Source organism: Catharus ustulatus, chromosome 13 (assembly GCF_009819885.2).
Source record: "Catharus ustulatus isolate bCatUst1 chromosome 13, bCatUst1.pri.v2, whole genome shotgun sequence".
Lineage (NCBI taxonomy): Eukaryota > Metazoa > Chordata > Aves > Passeriformes > Turdidae > Catharus > Catharus ustulatus.
The window spans coordinates 17,541,916-17,563,587 of record NC_046233.1 but is presented as its reverse complement, the minus strand read 5'-3'; the positions used below and the strand labels follow the sequence as shown (position 1 = coordinate 17,563,587).

The following is a 21,672-nucleotide window of genomic DNA, read 5'->3' as shown; positions in this document are numbered from 1 at the left end:
AGATCACTCAGCGCTCAGCCAATGGCCACGCTCTGTCTGTGTGAGGTCAGAGGCTGCCCATGGCGTCAGAGAGCAGCCGTGCCTGTGGGAGCGCGCCCAGCACCGCCGGGGCTCCCTCCCGCCACCTGCCGTTAATGACAGGCGCTAATTAGCGGTGCCGGTGGCCGTGGCCGGAGGGACGCGCTGCCACCGCCGGTCCCCTGCTGCCACCCTGCGGCTCCGGACCCCTCGTCGGGGGGAGCCCTGCGGCCACCAAAAATTGCCCCAGGCACGCCAGTCCTACCGGAGCCGAACCCGGGCAGTGCTAGTGCTGCTTTTTATGGGCTGTGAGTCAACACACACGCGCTAAATCCTAAAATAAACGTGAAACTGGGTCCAGCCTCACCTCGGAGCGAACCGAAATAGCAACCGGCTCCAACAAGCCCTAGGAACAAGGAACTTCAGCCCCTTGTTCTCCCTTTTCTGTATCCTCCAGAACGGTAAAGGGGATGCTGGCGCTAGAGGTCACTGCTGTCCCCTGAGGAGCAGGTGTGGCGTGTGAAAGGTGTTATGCGACAGTAAAAGAGTTTTGGAGGGTATGAAAGCACTGAGTAGAACAAAACAGCTTCAGTTCTGGGCAGGGGCAACAGACATATTTTTGTTCTGGTTTATTGCACATCAGAAATAACACAGCAGCAAAAATCTATGGACAGTAAGAATGCAGGAGTGAATGAGAGAGGCCAGGACTTAGCAAGTGGCCAGGACACACAAAAAGAGTGGTTTGTTTGGATTTTTTCCTGAGGTTATGTGTCCCCAAACACAGGACACTCCAAACATCCACCTTGAACGCAGCAGAGGTTGAAGCAGCTGCCAGCAACAGTGCAGGTGATGCCCAAAGTGCCCAAGCCTCTGTTTAAAGTTGCCCTGGTGTCAAAACAGCCCCAAAACCCCTTCCCAACCCCTCCACTGCAGGCTGGGATCTGTTCTCCCTTTATGGGCAGACACAGCACCTGCTCTCCAGCACTCCCACTAGACCTTCACTGCTGTCTTCTTAAAAGGGTCTTCCTGAACTGGAGAGATCCTGAGCAAGTCTCACATTTTACAGACCCATGATACCTACCTCACAGGGACAAGAGCACACAGCAGGCTCTCAGCAGACCTGCTCCTAGGCTTCTCTGCCGAATTCACTTTGCTTAAGTCCCCTCCTTCCTTCCCCCCAAGCTTTTCTTTCCAGCCCTATGAACCCGCTCCTGGCTCTTCCAAACTCTCCTCCCCCCATTCCACTTAATTCTGCAACCAGTCTCATGTGATGCAGGTGAGACACAGCTCATGCTCTGCAGGGCCTTCTTTGCCTTGTTTGCTTCCCTGGGGATGGGCATCACTGGCCCCATGGCTTCATCCCACCACTGTGCTTCCCTACACAAGGGGCCTGTCTCCCAAGGGCTGGTACCCCAAAGGAACCTGAAGGGGAGAGCACATCCATCACCCTACATTCAGCACCCAAGCTCAAACCTTCACCCTGAGGTGAATGCTCAGAAGCCAGCTGTGTTAACAAGTGTGCACAGTAATACATTTTATTCTCTAAAAACATGTTTTTAGCCAGTTCAAGTAGTACAGATTTCAGCCTCAAGCAGCTGGAAATAGGGAAGGTTAGATTTGTACAGTAGAGTGCTTTATTAGGTGCCTCACCACATCTGTTCCTTGCAGCTCGGACAGCCCTACTGGAACAGGATCTCCTGTTCCACAGCACCAAGCTGAAGAACCCAGACAGGTTCAGCCCCACCAGTCTCCCCCTCCCCTGAAGGGAGCCATTCTTCAGCACTTCTCCAGACCAATCCAAACCCTCTGATCACAAGGCAGAATAGTTACAAAAATAATAAAAATATTCTACATTCTTATTACAAAATAGAAATTAATAAACAAGCTTCACACCAACACATGCCAAGCACAGAGGTCATCCCAGTACTTCCCTTCCAAGTCAGCAGGTTCAGTGCCAAGCCTGCAAGACCACTCTGGACTTCATGGCCCAAAACAGGGCCACCTGTGGATCTCCCCAGTCCCAACAGGCCTGTGGTTGAGGGAAGGTGTTTAATTTCATAATGAATACACAGACACTCGACAGCCACACAGGTTGCTCTACACACTCCTTCCTCCACTAAACTTTGTTGGAACTATTTACACCAGGCATGGAGCTGGTCCAGGTCCCTTCTCCCTGCTGCTCTCCAGACTGACATCCCAGACACCCTTCCTGCACCTCCTGCTTGTGGCTGTATCCAAGAAGTGCAGTTCCACCTGGTGCCAGAGAGCCCAAAGCAGCAGCAACTGCAGAGTTCTTAGGAGGCCAGAAGGCAAGAAAACCCTTTTAATTCTGCATTAAAAAAAAGGAGAAAGGAACGGTAAAATGAGGAGGGCAACTCAGTCCAGGCATTATCCAGAGGCTTGGCCTCCAAAAGCTTCCTTCAAGGGCAGGATTCTCCACAGGGCAGATCATCTCACCCACAAGCCAGCATCAGTGCTTTGTAAACAGTACTCCAGGCAGTGGTAGCTCACATTGCCTCATGACAGGCTCTGAGCAAGCATGCTCTGCCCTGCAGCCTCCTCCAAGCCTCTCCCAGGAAGTCAGGGGCTCTCACAGCAGAAAAGTGTCCATTCTGGCCTGGCTGCTGCTGGAAGAAGATGCAGGAGTAGCTGCAGATGCTGGTCTGGAGACCTTCTTCTTGCTCCTAACTGATAATGGACGGATTTCTGCCATGTTTGTCTGGAGGTAAAACTGTCAAGGAAAGAACAGATGTGCCCTGGGAACACAAGTGATCCAACATCTGCTGCAGTCCAGCCTGAACCATAGACCTGGGACCCAGCCATATATCTGCATCCAAGGAAAAACTCCCTGCAGGGCAGGAGGGGCTTTGCTATCTTCTCACAGGACCAGACCTTGGACACATGCCTGTCCTACACAGCAGGGAACATTTCCCAAACAGGGGGTTTTGACTGGACATTAAACAGGTGGTCAAGCAATGCAACAGGCTGCCCAGGGAAGTGTTAAAAAACCATGCAGACATGTTGGTTAGGGACATGGGTTAGAGATGGGCTTGCTAATGCTGGATTAATGGTTGCACTCTGATCTTAGAGTTCTTTTCCAACATTAATGATTCCATGATTCTATGCTATCCCCTTGTAAATAAACCAGCATTTAAACAGCAGATCTATTTGAGTTGCAAGACCTCATGATCCAGTACACTGTGCAGGTGAAGGCAGAGCAGTTGGAGCCTGCAGCCTGCCGTGGCAGGAGCAGTTCCACATCCAGGGGGTGAGCTCAGCCCAGCCACTCCTCACCACAGCAGAGCAGCAGCATCCCACAGGAATGAGGGCTCAGGCTGCATGGGCTGGCAGGCACACAGCCAGAAGAGGCTGATCTACACTGCTGCTATAAGATCTCAAGGGCACAGGTAGTCCCTGAAAATTGCACTGATTTCTAACTGATGTGCTCCTCTGAACCAGCTACAAGTGCTCTCAGCAAGTTCAGGTCCTTGACTCCTTTGCTGAGCTCGGATTTGTTCAGAGAGAAATCAGATCATTCCTTGAGAATCCCAAGCCCATTTTTTGTTGAGACCAAAGAGAAGGAACTGAAATGAGGTGCCCACAGCATCAGTACTGCCACATAAGCTGCAGGAAAGGATACCGGCTCTATGAACTTTGTCCTGCCTCCCATGCCATCGTAGCCCATCCTCACCTAGGAGAGAGAAACAAATGAGCCTGGAGCAGCACACAGAGTCTTAGCTACCTCTCCTCATGCTGGTTATGGGGAGGGGGGAGTCTTGCAGACCACAGCTTCTGGAGAGGGGTTAAAGGCACTTGGAAACACTCAGTACTTGTGCTAAGCCCTCACTTTTGGAAAGAGTATTAAAAAAGTTTGGGATATATTGGACACTTTTTCAGACAAGCTGAGTGAGGCTTAGGATTTTGTTACTGGGACTGAGGAATACAAGAACACTTTAAGCTCCAAGGAGGTACTGGAATAGGATATTGAGAGCCACTTAGTCCTCTGCCAGGACGGGAATGAGCATCTGTCATCCCTAGAGCTCTGCAGGACTGGGAAGTAGCCAGGTTGTGCTCTGAGATTTATTTTCCACACACTGTATGTGGCAAGGTAAAAGCCTCATTCACTTCCTTTTTCAGGGTCAGTTCAGGATAGAGGTGGCAGTGCCAGCCCTGGGCACACTTACCAACTGGACAGTCATACTTACAGAGCCCATGTTCTTGTGAGAACACAGCAAACCACCTGAAGGTGACTTCTTGGAGAAAACAGAGTTCCTGATGAATGCTGGCAAGAGCCCTTCAAGAGCATCATCCTCCAGATCATCTGCCCTGTTCTGTTTCACAAAATAACAAGAAAAGCCCTTTAACCAGCACAATCTGCTGAATGGAATCCACATACAGGCAGCACCAACAACACAGACAGCTATTTAAGGTAATGGTTACTGCCATACCACATGTCAGGTTGAAAACCAGCAGCTTCCAACCTCCCACTGGGGCTTATATGGAACAGTGCCCAGGAGGCAGGACACTGCTCCCAGGAAGCCTGGGCTAACAGCCACCTCAGCTGACCCCACAGCCTTGTGGTCAGCTCCAGGTGGTGTTTGTGAAGCACATCTGCAGTAGAATCATCAGCAAGAAGCATGTGGGTCCCCATCCTCCCTTCTCCTGCCCAGTTCCAGGAGGCCTGAGGCAGCAAGTGTTTCCAAGAGACCATCAAAGAAAACACTTTGAAGCAGAGACTGGTTCTATAGATGGATTGGTCTATGGCCACAAGGGAGAAAATGGATTCTTTATCCCAAGCTTATTAACAGCAGAATCAAAGAGGCGACACAGAAAAAATAAAGATAAATCCTTTTACCTCCACAGTTTCCTTCAGAATTTTCTTCGCCAGATTTACCACAGGAGGCCTGTAAGGAGCCCAAGGAGCAAATCAGCAGAGATTTATTGTTCAAGTGGAGCTGGCAAGGACAGACAAGGCCAAGCAAATGACGACAAAGCTTGCAGCACGCCATCAGGCAGCTGGAGAGCTATCTGATCTCACACAGCAACTTCCAAAGCAGTGAGACTTTGATCTCCTTTAGAAGCAGAAAGAGGAGGGAAAACTCACGGCTTTTTATCCAGCTTTTTCCTTTTTGCAGGGCCAAAGGGAGCTGCGCAGGGCTGGTGTTCAGGGGTGTCCACATTGTAAGTGGCATCTAGATTGATCTCATCGCTGTGTTCCGGGCGGTGGAGCTTTGGATGCAGTTCCACAGGAGCAGGGCTGCAAGGCCAAGAAAAGCATCAGTCACCAAGCCACTGCCTGCCACCCACGGGAAGGCAGAGCTGCACCCAAGACATTGAGTGCTCAGCCCGCAGTAGCACCAGAAGCAGAGCCCCATTCTGCCTACACATCAAAGAACGGACAATCCGAACCCCAGAGTTTCAATTCAAGGTCCCAAATTACTGCTTCCACTCAAATGCTGAGCATTGTAACAGCAGCACCCAGAGCCCAGGAATCACACCAACACTGCTGCTCTATGGACACAACCCAGCTTGCTCTACTATGGCATAGGCTCCTCAAGAAAATAAAAGCAGATGTCATTTTTCAGGTTAGATTCCTCTACCTAAGATCTTTGGTCCCCATACACATGTGCATGCTCATCACAAAGCCAACTCTAAAGCAACAAGAAGAGCAGCTTTAGGGATGTTTCCTAGGCAGGACAGAGTGACAAAGACTGTCAAAACTCAGGCCATTCCTCTATCCCCTCCTGACCCAAATCCTCTGAGATTTCTTTCATGTAAACCAAACATCATCTTGTCAGCCACAAGAAAAAGGCTGCAAGGAACAAAACAGCCATACTTCTGCAACACCTGCCTGTTAGTACATCTCAGCTTTCTCAGGTAGTTAACCGTCAGTTCTGGCTTTGAATCTGTCACCTCCATGCCTGTACTGTGTCTGAGGGTGCAGTTCACTAACCTTTCAAAGACTAGTCGACTGAGCGTTTCTCTGGCTACAGATGGGACCTTCAGAGTATCCTGCAGGATGTCTATCTTCTTCTTCAAACTCTGGAGGGAAAAGGGAAAGCAGATAGTGAGATAAGGAATGATTTAGCAGTACGTACTTTGCCCCTTTCCCATAAATCAGCATCAGGTGAAGCTCAGAGGTAGGCTGGGAAATTTAGTCACTGAGCAAAAGCCAGCATAACTCCTGGCTTTGCAGCTGCAGATCAGTCTGCAGTAACTGGCAGCTGGCCACAAGGAATGATATTCTCACCAAGATCTCCTTGTCTGCATTCTTCAGATCTTTCTGTGTGCTTTTTAACTCCTCCTTTGTCTTCTCCAACTCTGAAGTAGTTTTCTGCAGCTGCAGAACACAACAGAATGCAGGTTACACTTACCTGGGTAAGGGGGACAGCAGAGCCTTTTGAGAGCAGTGTGCTCTGCACCACATGCTGCTTCCCCTGTGTAAGGGATCAATTTTCCTGTGTCAGTCTGAACAATCTCTCCTGTATCAGCGCAATCCAATCCCTACCCAATTCCACAAGCTGCCTGCAGAGGGCTGCTTGCCCAGCATTTATGCCTGATGGCAACAGTTTTTCCCTGCTCTAACACTTGGTGGCTGCATTCTGAATTCCTGCAGGATTTTGAACACACCAGAAAACAGGAATCAGAAACCACAGGCCGGAGGATGGCTGTGCATCAGCAGTGCTGGCACATGGACAAGCCTGATTCAACAGGGAAGCATGCCAGCAGCAGGGGTCAGGAAGTGGACTGCTACCACTTCAGACACTTCAGTGGGTCTGGGGGCCTGGGCCAGCTCACAGGCTGTGGGTACAGTCAGCTCTCTGTCAGCCAAGCCTGGAGCTCCTGGTGCACTGACTCGCATCCTCCTGACCCACAGTGGCCATCATAGCTTGGATCTGACTCAGCCAGGAGTAGCCCAGTTCCAGCAGGAGCACCCTGTGTAGCGGGGGTTAACTCCTCTGGGGAGCACAGAACAGCAATCTGAAAACCTCCTTCTCCATTTGACGGGACAACAGCTATGGCTGAGTAACAGAAGTAGGCCAAATCCACCCACAGCTTCTCACTTCGTTGGCTTAGACAGGGGATGCCCCAGGGAACACCTGTCCCTTGGGGAGTGAGGCTACACACACCCTTTTCACAAGGATGTGCTACCAGAACAAAGACAGTCCTGCCTGACCTGAACTAACAGACCCCAGCCAGGCCTAGAGCAGGGGGAGCACAGCAGCAGAGGCACATCAGCATCCCCAGGCTCTGTACCAGCTCAGGACCAGCCCAGGCAGGCTCTGTGCAGGACTATCTACGTGTCCTCACTGTGCTTTGGGAGCCTCTCCTGCCTGGGCACAGCATGATGTGGGAGCCCTGGCACAGTTGAGCTGGCTAATGGTACGAGGCTGGGTGTGCAAAGCCAGGACTAAGCCCTGCTCAACTAATAGTGGCTCCAAACCCCTTCCCACTTCCTTGGAGGTCCAGTTCTGCACCAGGAGGAGCTGGCAGCTGAGTGCTCAGTAGTGTAGTCAGATGAAGGAATTGCTACTTCCAGAAGCCAGTGGGAGCAAGGGAGCACCTGTGTGCTGCTGCCTTCCAGCACAGGCTCCCTGCCAAACTCTGGCTGGCTCTGCACATGCTGCCCCAGCACTGTCCCCAGAGACTGACAACAGCCCATGAGCTGCTTGCTCACCACATCACATCCTGACCCACAGCCCCATCCTGACCCTTCCACACACCTGTGCCTATCAGCATGGGAAGGGGTCACTCCAGAGGCCTTGGGTCTCAGTTACGGACAGATCTACAGACTAGATCTCACCCTGGCAACTCACACTCTCTCCCTTTACCTTATTATTCACAGAAAACAGCTCCTTCTTCAGTTTTTCTGTCATCTCACCAGATATCTTCCGAGCCTCCTTCAAGTTCTCATATTCCCTGCAAAGAGACCCAAAGAGTCACAGTGTAAGACAGCTGAGCCAGAACTTCTCAGAGACAAGCCAAGACCCTTAAATTGGGGGCTCACTCCAGTGGACTCACTGGACCTGCAGAACCACCAGAGAAAACCCAGGAGACACAATGCCCTTTAAGGAACAAAGTGAGTGTACCAGCACTGTGTCACACATTCCACTACATTACGGGGGAGAAAAAACCTGCATAGGACACCATACCTGATTCCACCAACAAAATGGGAACCAGAGTCAGAGACATTTCAGTTGCCAGTGAAAAATACAGAAAACAGAGCACAGCCTCCATGCTGGCAGCAAACAGGGGACTTTGCTTTAAGTGACTTCTCAGAGACTTGACACTACTGGCCATGCACATTCATTCCCAATTACACCACAGGGACACTTGCCTCATTACAGCTTTGTACCAAAGCTGCAGTTACTCAGCTGCCATCAGAATGGACACAAAAAAGCTGTATTTTTCCCCCAGCAGAACCAGATGGATATCCAGGTAGGTGAGAGCAGCAGTGCAGGCTTGCTTTGCCAGAGGCCACAGCTGCACAGTGCAGTGCTGCAGAGGGCACAACCCAGAGCTCTGCATCCGCTCGCTTTCCCCCAGGCATGAGAGGGAAGCAGAGGGAATAATCATCATCACTTCATAGGTGCACTGACAACTCTGGAGACTGTTCCCATGGTGACACACATGTCACTACAGTGACAAGAGGAACAGTTCAGTGTGACAGGCTCCAAACTAGGTCCCCAGGATCTGTCAGTCAAAACCCAGTGGAAGCCCTAAGAGGCGGTGAGAGCCCCACAGAGCCCGTGTGCCTGTAGGTGCTTGGCAGAGGATTCTCCCTGGGCACCCCCAGGACACCACCAGCCAGCTGTGCCAAGCCTGCAGCACCTACTTTTTGAGAGAGACACAGTAGATTGCAAGCTGCTCCACTGCTGCCTGCCCAACTCCCATCTCTTTGATCATCTCCTCCACTTCCGAGCGCTGGCTCTGAAGCAACAGCTCAATCCTGCATAAAAAAAAACCCACAAACAAAAACATACCCTCAGCTCACGAATCACAGACCTGGGAAAGAGACAAAAGCCCTGCTTTCCTCTCAAGGGGCTGGTGCAGCCTGAGCTTCTCCTGCAGGCACTCTGGGTGTCATGGGAGACGAGATACAGCTGCCTCACCTCAAGCAGGGATTTTCACTGGGGAAAAGCAGCACCACTTGGACTAGAGAAGGGGCAGCTGTACACACATACTGCACATGGAACTGATGCCCAGCTCTTGGTCCCTATAGCCCTGTGGCTGACTGTCCTCCTGGGCCGGCAATATGCATCATTCTGGATGTTATCAGTATCCTCTGATAACAGAAACAGCACACAGCCATGCTCAGTGCAATAGAGATGAGGCCAGTACACTGCCTAGCTGCTCTTCAATGAGAGCAGCTGTCTGCAAACAGAGCAGGGGCAAGGGCAGCCAAAGCAGCTGCTTCAAACCTTGCAGGTAAGATATCCAGCACATAGAGATGGGTGTTGCAGCAGGCCCAGCAGGAGCCTCCTGACTCCCCAAAAAGGGCAGAGGTGTGCAGCCCAAGCTGCAAGGCCCAGGGAGCACCCCTGATCTCACCGCTCCATTGATCTCAGCTTGTTTCGCAGCCGGCGTGCCTCCTCCTTTGAACTTCTGTTATCCTCCTGCTGCTGCTCAAGGAATTTCATCTGCTTCTGCAGGGAAGCAAGCACACACAGACCAATAGTAAGGCTCCAGGGATTCTAGGAGAAACATCTCAGCTTATGCGCACTGCGGGCAGCTGGGAGCATACATCAGCTCTAAATGCTATCACCACCTCAGCAGCCTGGGATTATGGAGAGTTGAGCTCCCTCCCACTGTACCCCCAGCTCTGCTCCCCACAAGCACAGCAGGGTCTCAGTGCTAATCACAAGGCAAGGCTGGAGCTCAAACCAGGTCATAGTCCCTTTCAGCTGAGAGTGCTGGAGGGGATGCACAGTGCCCTGTATGCAGCAGTGACAATTTGTTTTTCAAAAGCAAAGGAGTCCACAGCAAGCAAACCTTGCTATTGCCTTCCCCTCCATGCACAGCTGATTGCTTCAGCCTCCCAACTCTCCTTGCCATTAGCTGCTTAGAGCATAGATAGGAATGAGTGGGTCTCTTCTGAGAGACCTCAGCCAAACCAGCACCCACCTGGGCACTTCTCTCACCTGCTGCAAGCCTATTGCCTCTCCAGCAGTAACACAAAACGTCAGCTGAGCTGGAAAAGCACACATCTGCAATGTGGCAGAGCATGGGAACAGCTGAATTAGCACCATTCGGATGCATCTGTGCTGTCTAGGTTTGTGTGTGCCTGGACACCTTGCACAGCAACTTTGAAAGGCTCTGGTTTCAGCACAGTGCTGATTCTGGGGAAAGGCCTGGCAAAATATCATTGCCTTGTAAAGCTCCTTCCCACAGCGAAGTTCAAGGATTTCATCCACTTCCTGCCACAGAAACCAAACAGCTTTAAAACCACTGGGAAGTTGAGGAGGGACAGGCTCATGTGTCACTCTTGCTTAAGAGGAGCCTGTCTTTGGCTTTTCCCTAACCAGAACTCTCAACACTTCAGATCCTCACAGCAGTGTTTTGTGCCCGGTCAGAGCAGAGTTCCCCAGCTTCAACCAACCTGAAACTGCAGCAATCTGACAGTGCCAGCAGAAGACAGGACCAGCTCCCAGCCTTAACCTGCATCACAGCAAGTTAAGCCTGTATTTTCACTGCAGAAGTTCAGTGCTTTAATCTTTAATGATGCAGTTTAAGACAGTACTTGATGTTCAGCTGGGAAACCCCAAACTCCACAGAAAAGATATCTCCAGGTCCCCAATCCTTCTGCCCTGCCCATCTTTCATTAAAGAGACTTAAGCATACAGAGAGGGTTTTGCAACAGGGAAGATAAGCACAGAGCCTCCTTCAGAGGTGTCAAGGCAGGAAAACCAAGCACTGAGATGCTGAGTTGAGTAGCAAGTACTGGCTTCCACTGTCACAATTATTTCTGCTGGACTAGGACACATCAGATGTATCCCACCACTGAGCTATCCAGGATCACACCAGCACCTATGGCATGGCCAAGATCCAGGATGCCTTTACATGCAAGCAGATTGGATATAATCCCATGACTGGGCAAAAAGAGTTGTGCTGGCTCACAGTGAGGCCTGCCGGGCATTAATTTCTTAATCTTTCTGTCCTAGTGTCAGGTAGATCTCCTGGATGCTTCCTCCCAAAAGAGCCCAGCTGCAGGTGGCATACAGCAAGACAGCACCACGACATGTTTACAAGCTCTCTCTGGGCCACCTGGCCTTGCAGGTCAAGAAACATGATGCAATTTAGGATACTGTGTCAGACAGCTTGGGAAATGCAGTAGATACCTACCCCACTTTTGAGCCTGCACCTCACAACCCCACCTGCTTGCACCCCACTTTCTTGAGACAGGCACATCACCTTCACATAGCACAGACTGGCCAGCCCAGCCCAGCCCCAAGGCAAAGCTGCTCCAAGACATCCCAACAAAGCTGCTCCTGTTCTTACCCTCTTCCTCTTGCTGTTTACGCATAGTACATGACTACACACTGAGTCACTGTACGCTGAAGCACAACAGGAATATTTGATCCCTGGACTCCACAACATTACTAACCTAACTGAGGCAAAGCCCTGGCAACAGAACAGAGAGGAGAGTTAGCTGGATCAGATCCCACTCAGCTGAAGCCTGCAACTCCCCCTCCATATTTTTCAGTTTGATTTCTCCCCCAATCAAAGTAAAAAACTAATTTTCCTTGAATCCTGCTTGGCCTAAACCCATTTCAGAAGAACATTCTACCTCAGGGAACCAGTGTTGCAGCAATGGGGTGCTGGGGTTACTTCCCACACTAGATTCCTGTTACCACCTTTATGACCAGCACTGTGACTTCATTAGCGAGGCTCAGTCACATTCCTCAGGCTGGGCCGGCATTTCTCCCTCACCAGGGATACCTCTGCCTTGAGCACCTGTACACAAACCACAAGCCTGTAGGCTTTTTATGCCTCTGAATCACCTCGGGTAGAGCAGAAACAGGACCTCTAGTCCAGTAACAGTATTTGCTTCAATTAATCAAACCAAAATGAAAACCCAGGCACCAAACCCAAAATCCCACCAGCACAATCTCTTTATTAGCAGGATCTGCAGAGATCTTCAACAGAACTAACACTGCCTGCAAGATGGTTAGTCCTGCTGGGGACTGGAAGGGTACCTTGAGAGAAGAGCACAGCATCTCTGTCTCTCCCAGCATCTTCTGGAGCGACTCTATCGTGGCATTGCGCACATCCAGAGTGTCCCTCAGTCTGTCCACAACAGTCTGGCATTCCCGCTTTTCTTTCTCTGGAAAAGAAGAAAGAAAAAGGTCATGGCCTGGTAACCCAGACTCCAGCTGCAGCCCAGCAGCAGGGGCACACAGAGTGCTTGCAGGCTCAGCTCCAGGCTGCCAGGATTTGGCCATTCCTGGAGAGAGTCATTTCTCTAAGTGCTGTCTGCACCAGGGTCCGTACTGAGCAATTGCTCCTCTCAGTGCCAGCAGGCTTCAAGATTTCTTTACTAAAGATAAAAAATTCCCTTTAATAGCTTTCCAGTGCCAGCCCTGCTAGCATTAAGATGATGTATCTTAACTCTTGTGTTTTCTCAAAGCCAGGCTTCCACAAGGAAATAATTCCTCTCGAGTTACACCAAGCTGTCATAGAGCTGGAGAACAGAGCTTTGTATGCATCCTCTCTTCCTTAGGTGTCAGGAACCCCTTTCGGGGCCATTGGGCAGCTGTATGCAGGGGTCCATCAAGCTACTGCACATGCCCTCACCAACCACAGCACCTCCATCAAAGGGCAGGAGGCAGTGACACCAGCAACACCACAGGACACAACAGCTTAAGTAGATTATCCAAGTGCCCACTTTTTGCAGGTCACAAAACCTTTGCATCCTGCTATCCCTCCTCCTGGCAATCCAGGAGAAAAGCACGTGCCTCTGACCACCAGAGAGAAGGCAGTGGAAAACACCACCAGATTTCAACTTGTTTTGTGGATACAAGGGAAGGACAGCTCAGAAAGCAACAACCATCATCAGTAGCTGCCAGACCTATTCAAGGAACAGCCAGCATCACTGAGAAGCTCAAAGCAGCCGGTAATGACGGAAAGCAGGAACCCCTTCACTTAACCTTGCTGAGCACAGGGTAAAATTTTCAGCTCAGCATCTCTGGTCTTTGCTGAAATTGCCTGTGACTCCAGCCTGCCAATAGTAGACAGCCAAAGAGTGCCTTTCCAAAAAGCTTGCTCTCCTCGCAAGCCATCCAGTTTCAAACACAGCCTCCACATCCTGTGGAAGCGTGACCTGAAGTGGAGCTTCACTGTTCAATCAGGGAGTAAAAGAGCCATGTGGGACCGAGGAACAAGAGCAGAATGCGTTCCAGCAGAAGCACGCGGGTGGCTTCTCCATTGATCTGAATCACCCTTTCCCACCAGAGGCAGTGCCTGGAGATGCTCCCTTGCATTTGCAGGGACTCCACACCCACAAAAAGAGTTAGGGCTTCCCCCTCCTCCATTCTCAGCTGCCCAGAGGCAGATGGCAGGAATCAAACCCCTCCATGCTGCAGGAATGAGTTTCCAGCTCATTCAGTGCGCCTCCCACAGAGCCTGCTGGGTCTGCTCGGAGCTCAGCACCTCTCGAGCCATTTGCAGGCTGATCAGAGCCTGGCAGCTCCACAGCTCCTCTGCAGCACACAGAGCAGAGCACAGCTTCACACAGAGAACTTATACACAGGAACCAGCAGAGAGCAGAGTACCCACAGCAAAGGAGGCAGGAGGTGGGAAGGAGCTTTGCATTTCCAATATGAAAAGAGAATGGGACAGGGAATGTCAAAGCCAACCTCTACTCACCAGAAGCTGAGAAGATTAGCAGGCCTTCAAGCAGTTTTTCTTGGATAATATCCTAGCAAGAATCCCAGCCACCTTCCCCAGAAGATCTGGCACTCTACCAAGTCACTAAACTCAACCAAGCTGGCAGGAGAACAGGCCTCAGAATAGAGACGTGCAGACCATCCAATTCTGCTCTCAGGCTAAGGACTGAATCCTCAATCTACTGGCTATTCATGTCTGTCTCGTGCATGCAGGGAACGCAGAGGAAAGACAACTCTTGGGGCGTGGGTGAGCCCCCAGCATTCTTTAAGCAATTTTTTTTTCCTTCTGCTAGCATGTTTTAGGATTTCTGTCACTTAGACTGACATTTTCCTTTTGCTGCTCATGACTCATGTTCTGATGACAGGCTGCCTACAGACGATGCTTAAAACCCATCGACAAGTCTCCAGGGCTTTTGCTTTTCCTGCCTCCCTCAAACATCCTCTAAAATTAAAGATGGGAAGATGCAAGTGCGTGCACACTGAACTCCGTCTGCTCCTTGCACGACACATGTGGCACTGCAACAGCCAAACAAATCCAAAGCCTTCCCACTGCTGCTTTTGGACACCACTTTCACCCTCTCATCTGTTGGAGGGAATGAGCCTTTGCCATATGCAGCTGTGAGTTTCCCAGCAAGCAAACCAAGGTTTTTGCTTTCAAGCCTGCTCAAGATAGAGCAGAGCAGCAATTCTGTAAGCTTGTGATTAGGAAGTGGGCAAAAAAATTACTACTTGTCTAAACTGAACTCCTGAGTTACAGCAGAGTTGGGCCAGGCTGTGGACTTAGGCTCTGTCATATAAGCTTTGCATCACTGTAGGTGTTCTCACCTCACAAAAAGCTCCAAAGATGTTGCTCTAGTGAAATAGTCTGCAGCCTGAACCATGCCCTTGGCTTCTGAGAGGGGTGGTGGCCTCTGCACAGGGGTTCCTCAGACCTGGGCAAGCCACCTGGAACAGGTAGAGCCCAGGAGCTGCCGATCCCCTGCAGGGAGCAGGAACTTACCTTTCAAGGAGAGCTGGGCCTTCACCTTGTCCAGTTCATTCTGAAACACAGCACAGAGAACCCCATTAGGAAACACTCTATGGAGATGCTTTCACAGATCTTAAAGACTCAGGAGGTTTCTCAGCAGGACTTTTGGACTAGGCAGGTACTAAGGAAGGAACATGGAAACAACAAGCAGAGCTACAAGCTCAGACTATCACAGGGAATAGAAAGAGCACCTCCAACTGGCATTCTTCAGGGGGAGAAGAGAGGATCACAGCTTCATCTTAGCCTTGTCAACCTTGTGTTTCTCACACTGTCAGTCATCCTGTTTTAGCTGAATAATTTTGGAAGGCTCTCAGGGAAACACAGGAAGACAGGAAAGAACATTTTTTATAATGTTTTCCCTAAACAAGGCAATAAAGGGAGGGATGTTGCCAGACTAACTGCATTACTGAGAGTTCTTTAAACTGAAGTGAACTTTAATCACATGCAGGTGGGAGACAGGAGGACACATCCAAACACCTGAATAAGTAACCAAGCATGCACTCAAACATGCTGACAGACACTGAAGTCACTGCAGTTCTAGATGCTGATATGAGCTAACAGCTCAATCGAACGGCTGGAAACAGATCACTGAGAAAGCAATCCATAACACCCCAACTGAGAATGCACGTCTCCTGGGTACCACAAGGTCTGAGCAACATCAACTATTTCTAGTGCCTTCATCAAGGATCAGAGAGAGGCAGCAAATGCCCTGTAGTTTAAATTAAAGAAAATGAAGTGATATAACTTAGCACTGGCGAATAGCCAAAGGAAATGTAAAGAGGTTAAAAAGAGAGGCTATTTATATCTATATATCTATATGTATATTTAAAATAAAACCCAGAGAGATAAATATATGCAGAAAAGTGGCAACAGAAGATGACTTAAAAAGCAGTGTTAGAGAACTGCAGAGGAAAGCACATAACAAGTCAGGCAGGAACCGCAGTGGAATAAAACCACAATAAAATTCCAACACAGGCACACAAATCTGTGCAACCCAGAATGCTACATGCAAATCTGAGCCAAGAATAGCACGGCAGTGACCACAGCTCTGATGGGACTGGAGCTGGGCTCTGCTAGTGACAATAAAGGCAGGAAAGAAAATGTGGGATGTAAAGCTTGGTAAGCAGCAGAGACTAAATGCAAAGCCTAGCAGAGCTGACTGGGATTTGCCCCAAGGGGCACAACTGCTGGAGGGCTAATGTGGAATTAACTCTGCTGCAGGAACTATTCTGAAGTAGCTTCCTCAGAGTCCTATTCAGGAACGATTAGTGAGCTCACATGATGTGCTAATTATCCTGATAGCAAAGAAACCCTGGGCTACTTCAGGCAGCTATGTAACACCACCTCATTCATCAACTTAATCTGAAATCCCTCATCCTCCACCACAGCTCCTAAAAGCTGCTCCCAATTTTCTCTCCTCTGAGAGAAGCTCTCCTCTCTCTGCCAGACTGAGTTACAAGACCACATTTTCCCAAGATCAAACAAGTATATTTTGACCACAAACAGACAGCTGTCCTCCAAGGCTTCTACCTTTCCCAGCAGGTTTACAGGCAGGAATCCTTCCCCCACCTCCTCTTCACCAAGCTGAAATCTCATTTGGAAGAACTCTGCACTCCCCAGATCATAAGCAGCTCTTGACAGACTCACTGAGGTGTTACAGCCCAAAACTCACCCTTTTCCTGCTCTGGGAACAGCCACATGGAGACTGTTCTGCTCACAAGGATGATCTTTAAATTCAATACAGGCTAAATCCAGGTTCGGTAATGAAAGAAGTGCTTGGACATTTAGCCTGTGCTGTGCAGCTACTCCAGGGATCCAGGTTCCCTCTGGTGTTTCTATTGAAGTTTTAGCCTGGAGGTGGAAAGTAGAGCAGCCCCAGCACTCCTTTGACTTTGTTACAGTCCTTTGACATTTCAGAGTAACAGCAAGAGTGAGGAATAGTAACAAAGGCAATTACTGTTCAAAAGATAATTTGGTTAATTCTGCAACATTAGGAAGGGGTTTCAGATCATGAGGGAGCTCTTCTGACCACTTCACTGGGTGCCAAAGACTGCTCTCCAAAGAGAATCCCAAGCTTGTCTCCTCAACATGACAAGCAGACCATAGCTACACACTTTGCTTTCTAGCACATCCTTTTCATGGCAGGAGGCCAAATGCTCATTCCAAGACAGCTGTGGGCTGTACAGACACAGCTCCAGTTGATTACAGAGATGAACATCACTCTATGCCCAGGCTCTTGGAGGGCCAGGCAGTGGTTCATCACAAACCTCGGATTTTTTTTTTTTTTTTTTTTTTCAGGTGAAGTTGCTTCTGGCTGAGGATGCCAGAAATTCTTATCTTCTGAAGAGCCCAGGCTTGGCCCATCACGTGTTTGCTTTGAACTGCTGCCTGGCCAGGATCAGACACTCCATCCCAGACAGACATCACATCCAGTGGACATTAGTCCCTCACCCATTGTGAACAAGGCATCTGTGTTCTTCAGCTACTCCACGTCCTCCAAAAATGAGGCAGCACACAACATGAAACTGGTGATAAACACAGCAGCAACCTGTACAGTGCACACAGCAGTGAATACTCACACAAGCTAATGATGCTGATCTACCCAGAAAAGTATTTGACTCCTTCCACTGGTGACCACAGAGCCTTCACTAAGCAGGTTGTACATCAAGGACAGATGTTGCTCTGACAGACACAAGATCTACAGGAGCAGGAGTTACCATGAAGCTTGCTGTGCAGGAGCAGCTCCACAGTCCTGCCCTTGAGTGAGTTCTGCATAGCCTGCCTGGAGCAGAATGCTGGGGGAATCCATTTTGGATCCTGGAGTGGGGATGAGAGAGAACAGGAAGATTTTTCTAGGGCGATTCTCTCCAGGCAACCCATTTCCGAGTCACTCAGCTCATTACACTCATGAGAATGGATCTCAATATGTACGAAAGGAAACGTTCATCTGCTGTGAGGGCACGTAGCTCCCAGTGCCGAGATGCTCCTCCATTCCTCAGCACACTTTGGCCTTCAGTTCTATGATTGGTGGTCTTGGAGAAAGACAGTGCTACTGACATTCTAGTCTGGCTGGCTTTATTTTAAAGACATACAAAGTACATATAGAATCGTCATGGCAACTGCTAATTATGGTAATTGCTGCACATGCTGCTTCTAAACACAAGAGGGTACAAGCATCCTATTATACCAAGGTCAACCGGCCACCCTTTTTTTGGAACAGATAATTCCAAGACAGAAGGAACCCTGTTTCATTCACACTACACAAAGGAGAAGGTGGAACAGCCACTCTGTGTTCATCCCTACTCACCCAACTCTCCACACCCAAATGTGGCACTTGGAGCACACCACCCAGCATCCAGCTCCAGCCAAGATCCCACCAGGACCCAGCCTCCACGTTGTTCACGGCTGCTGGAGTGGCTTGAGGCAGTCCCTTTCCTAATCTCTCTTGGGGAATCATGATTTTATCATTACCCTGCCCCACATCCTTCAATCTGCACAACCAACCTCTCTACACAGAAGGGAGGAGGAAGAGGTACTTCTTCCAATGGCCCCTTCTTTCCAGAGAGGTTAGCAGGGCTCATATACAACCAATCCATAGATACCAGCAACAATTCACTGCATCTGGAATTTCCCTTCTCCTGCCTTTGGGAACAGCTCTGTAGCCTCATTCCCAAGGGAGGAAGAGCAGTCCAATGTGATGTTGTTTCAGCAGGTTTCCAGGTAAAGTGAGAAGCAGAAGGAAGAGCAGAAAGTAGAGGAGGCTCCTTGAGTCACCACATGGGATTTGGTCAGGGGGAGTGCTAAATCACCACAGAGACTGATATGCTTCAGGTCAGAAACATGAGGACAGCAAGTTCCAGCTTGGGAAGCACCTGCTGGCAGAGGACCAGCAGGCCAGGCCACCCTTCCAGGAGGCTGAAGCATCACATGAGGAAAGAACCTCCCTCCCACCCCGTCAAGTTACCTGCAAGCTCTCAGCATCTGGTGCTGCTTGCTCCTCCAGGGTAACATCAAAAAACAGCTTATTGATGATGTGCTTTCTGCTGACCTAAACACAAGAGACAGAGTTTGATGGGTACAAATACGGAAATAACGGATATGGAAGACAGATGGAGGGAGAGAAGGTACTGTCTTGTGACAAGGCCATGAAAGGCAAATCAGATCACGTGTTTGACACCATTAGTGGTGATGCTCTGCTTTGGCTCAACAGCACAGCAGTAGACCCCCCACTCAGTTTCTGGGAGTGTGACTCCAGCCAAGCTCCTGAGCTGCAGCAGAAAGATTCAGACATTTCTGAATCAAGCGCAGTCTGTTCTCTGGCAGCTCAGCCCCAAGCAGCTGATGCTGAGCTAACATGATGCCAAATCCTAAGACAGAAGTACGTACTGCTTTCTGCAGGCAGAAGGTGCTGTAATTGAATTTGATAGCTCTCCACACCTCCCCCATGCAGTTACAGCTTTGTGTTTTAAGTATTATATACAGTCATGACACCAGCTAATTGCATGGTTACTGCCACATAAGATGTTATTTCGCGATAACTCCATGGTAACCCAGAGATGTAAGAGGTAGAGAAGAACAGAGGGAATCAACAAGTCAGGGAAGGAACAAGGGCCAAGACCTTGAGAGAGGAAAGAAGCACAAACACAGAATAAGTCCAAGCAGCAGCTGGCTAAAAATTTACATCTGACAGCAAGGAAACATCTCCTGCAGCCACTACATGCCAAGACCTACTGGCAGCATGAATTCTGGTAACACAAGGGACTTCAAAGAAGTTTACATCCCAATTAAGCCAATGGAACCCCAAGCCTCAGCTTCCCATCTCAGAAGCAGAGCACATCCTTCCTTCTCTCCCTAGCCATCACTTTTCTCAAGGTAAGGTCAAGAACTGCTAAGCCAGGAGGGGTTGTAAGGCCCACGTGCAGCAGAATGGGCTGTTCACCTGACAGCAATGGGCTGGGCGTGCCAGAAACACCAGCCAGGTGTCCCCGTTAAGCCCTTGCAGCACCTGCTGTCATCATGCCAATACTTACCAGCCTAAATAAAAGCTGTGAAAACCCAAAGCTCCTTTTGAAAGGAGCTGCAGTGCAGACAGTGGCAGGGCACTCTCAGCCCACTGCGACCAGAAGGGCTGTGGAGGGGAGTTCATTGTCTCAGCCTCTGCAGAGTCCCAAATGACACATTGCCCCTCTGCTTTTTACCATGAGTCTTTTTCCACCATCACCCCAGGCCACAACTCCTTGGTGCCACTGCAGTGCACTGTGCCACAGGTGTGCACAGGGGATGGCTTTACCTGGTTTCTGCACTGTGGGCATGTCCGGCTTGGTGCAGTGTCAAACCACTGGAAGAGGCTGAGAAACAAAAGGAAAACATACAGTAAATCCTTAAAGTCCTGGAGCACTGCTTCCAGGGGCCATCCCCCAGCTCCCCAGGAGACAGCAGGATGTGACTCCTCATCACACACTAGAGCAGAACCTTCAGTCCAGCGGTGTGCGTTCCACACACATGCTCCACCCACATCTCCAAGACAATTCCTGGCTGAATTTAGCACGTGAGCTTATCTTTACCAGGGCAGAGCTTTTGCAGAGCTCAGATCTCTCTGGGAGACAGGCTTTGAACAGCCGCAGCATCGCAGGAGCGAGTGGATCCACACACAAGCTGCTCTATCAGGATGTGCCAGCTGAGATCCCAGCCAGCTCCAAGGGGTGCCACTGAACACGGATCTGCAGAGCGGGGGCACCAGGCTGGGCTCTGCTCTGGGATAACGAACACAAACTGCAGGGCTCCCCAGGAGAGCGACTAACGCATTTTGCAACCAAGCCATCACGTCACACTGGAAAGGCTTATTTTAGGAGCAAGGTAAGGATTTGGAGCTGGCAGGTTACCTTTGGAAGCTCTCTCTGCTCCGCTGGCTGCTGGAAGAGAGCAGGCCTGAGCAGCGCCGCTGAGTGAGAAGTGACAATCACACCCGTAGTCCTCTCCAAGCTCATAAGCTAGGAAAGCAGATGCCCACCCTCTCCCCACACGAAGTTTATTTCCTCAGAAGAACCATTTCCTTTCAACACAGACACTTACAAACACAGTCCTAGAAAAGCATAGAATTGCCAGGGCTGCTTCACCACAACCCAACACCATTCCATCCAAACACCCTGCAACACTGGCTCTTCCGGAGAAGAGAGCCTGCAGGCAGCACAGCGACAGAATCAATTAGGTCGGAAAATATCTGAGATCATCGAGCCCAACCTGTGACCGATCACCACCTCTACAAAATCCAGTCTTTACTTAAAGACCTCCAGGGACGGTGACTCCACCACCTCCCGAGACAGTCCGTTCACACTGTAATCAGCGCAGCCCGGCCCGCTGCGGCAGCTCCGTGAACCGCTCGGAGCCCTCGCGTGGGGCCACAGAAGGTGCCCGTGGCTGACATCCCACGGCCCAGCCCGAGCCCGCCCGCCCCGGCGCTCACCAGGCCTGGTGGAAGGTGTGCCCGCACGGCACGGCCGCCACGTCCCGTTCATTGTCGAAGAAGTCGGAGCAGATAGTGCAGTGGGCGCGGATGGGCATGGTGGGGCCGGGGAGTTCGGGTGCTCCGCGGAGGTTAAAGCGAGGACCCCAGAGGGTCGCGGCCCCGGGGCCGGAACAGGCGCGCGGCTCTGCGCGGTTTAAACGTGACCGCGAGCGAGCCGCTTCCGGCCCTCTCCGGAAGTGACCTCAGGGGATCCCGCGCCGGGGCCAACGGTGGGG

The 21,672-nt window shown here is 50.4% G+C and overlaps 1 protein-coding gene across 3 annotated transcripts; it reads right to left on the bottom strand.

The window, feature by feature from the left end:
* Positions 1-1,539: 1,539 nt before the first annotated feature.
* LOC117002493 (TRAF interacting protein) lies at positions 1,540-21,495 on the bottom strand. Of its 3 annotated transcripts, none has more exons than XM_033071660.2 (15): positions 21,395-21,495; positions 20,222-20,279; positions 18,896-18,979; positions 14,905-14,944; positions 12,216-12,343; positions 9,571-9,665; positions 8,855-8,968; positions 7,851-7,938; positions 6,269-6,358; positions 5,972-6,060; positions 5,123-5,275; positions 4,874-4,922; positions 4,224-4,349; positions 3,659-3,709; positions 1,540-2,737 (listed from the first exon to the last, which is right to left on the bottom strand). In XM_033071660.2, exons 1-15 carry the CDS (start codon positions 21,490-21,492, stop codon positions 2,609-2,611), a joined length of 1,392 nt encoding a protein of 463 aa, XP_032927551.1. In that variant the 5' UTR covers positions 21,493-21,495; the 3' UTR covers positions 1,540-2,608. The 3 variants fall into 3 exon arrangements, with proteins under 3 accessions (XP_032927551.1, XP_032927550.1, XP_032927552.1); XM_033071659.1 differs by lacking the exon at positions 21,395-21,495 and adding an exon at positions 20,496-21,366; XM_033071661.2 differs by lacking the exons at positions 1,540-2,737; positions 3,659-3,709; positions 4,224-4,349; positions 21,395-21,495 and adding exons at positions 4,411-4,776; positions 20,496-21,366.
* Between the last annotated feature and the right edge of the window lie 177 nt (positions 21,496-21,672).

Bases quoted from the DNA above. Each gene is read 5' to 3' on its own strand.
- LOC117002493 (XM_033071659.1), bottom strand. From the start codon at position 20,752: ATGGCTTGGTTGCAAAATGCGTTAGTCGCTCTCCTGGGGAGCCCTGCA. The intron at 6,359-7,850 runs GTAAAGGGAGAG...TGTGTTCTGCAG, and splicing joins TGTTTTCTGTGAATAATAAG to CTGCAGAAAACTACTTCAGA. The intron at 2,738-3,658 runs GTATCCTTTCCT...TTTTACCTCCAG, and splicing joins GGACAAAGTTCATAGAGCCG to ACAAACATGGCAGAAATCCG.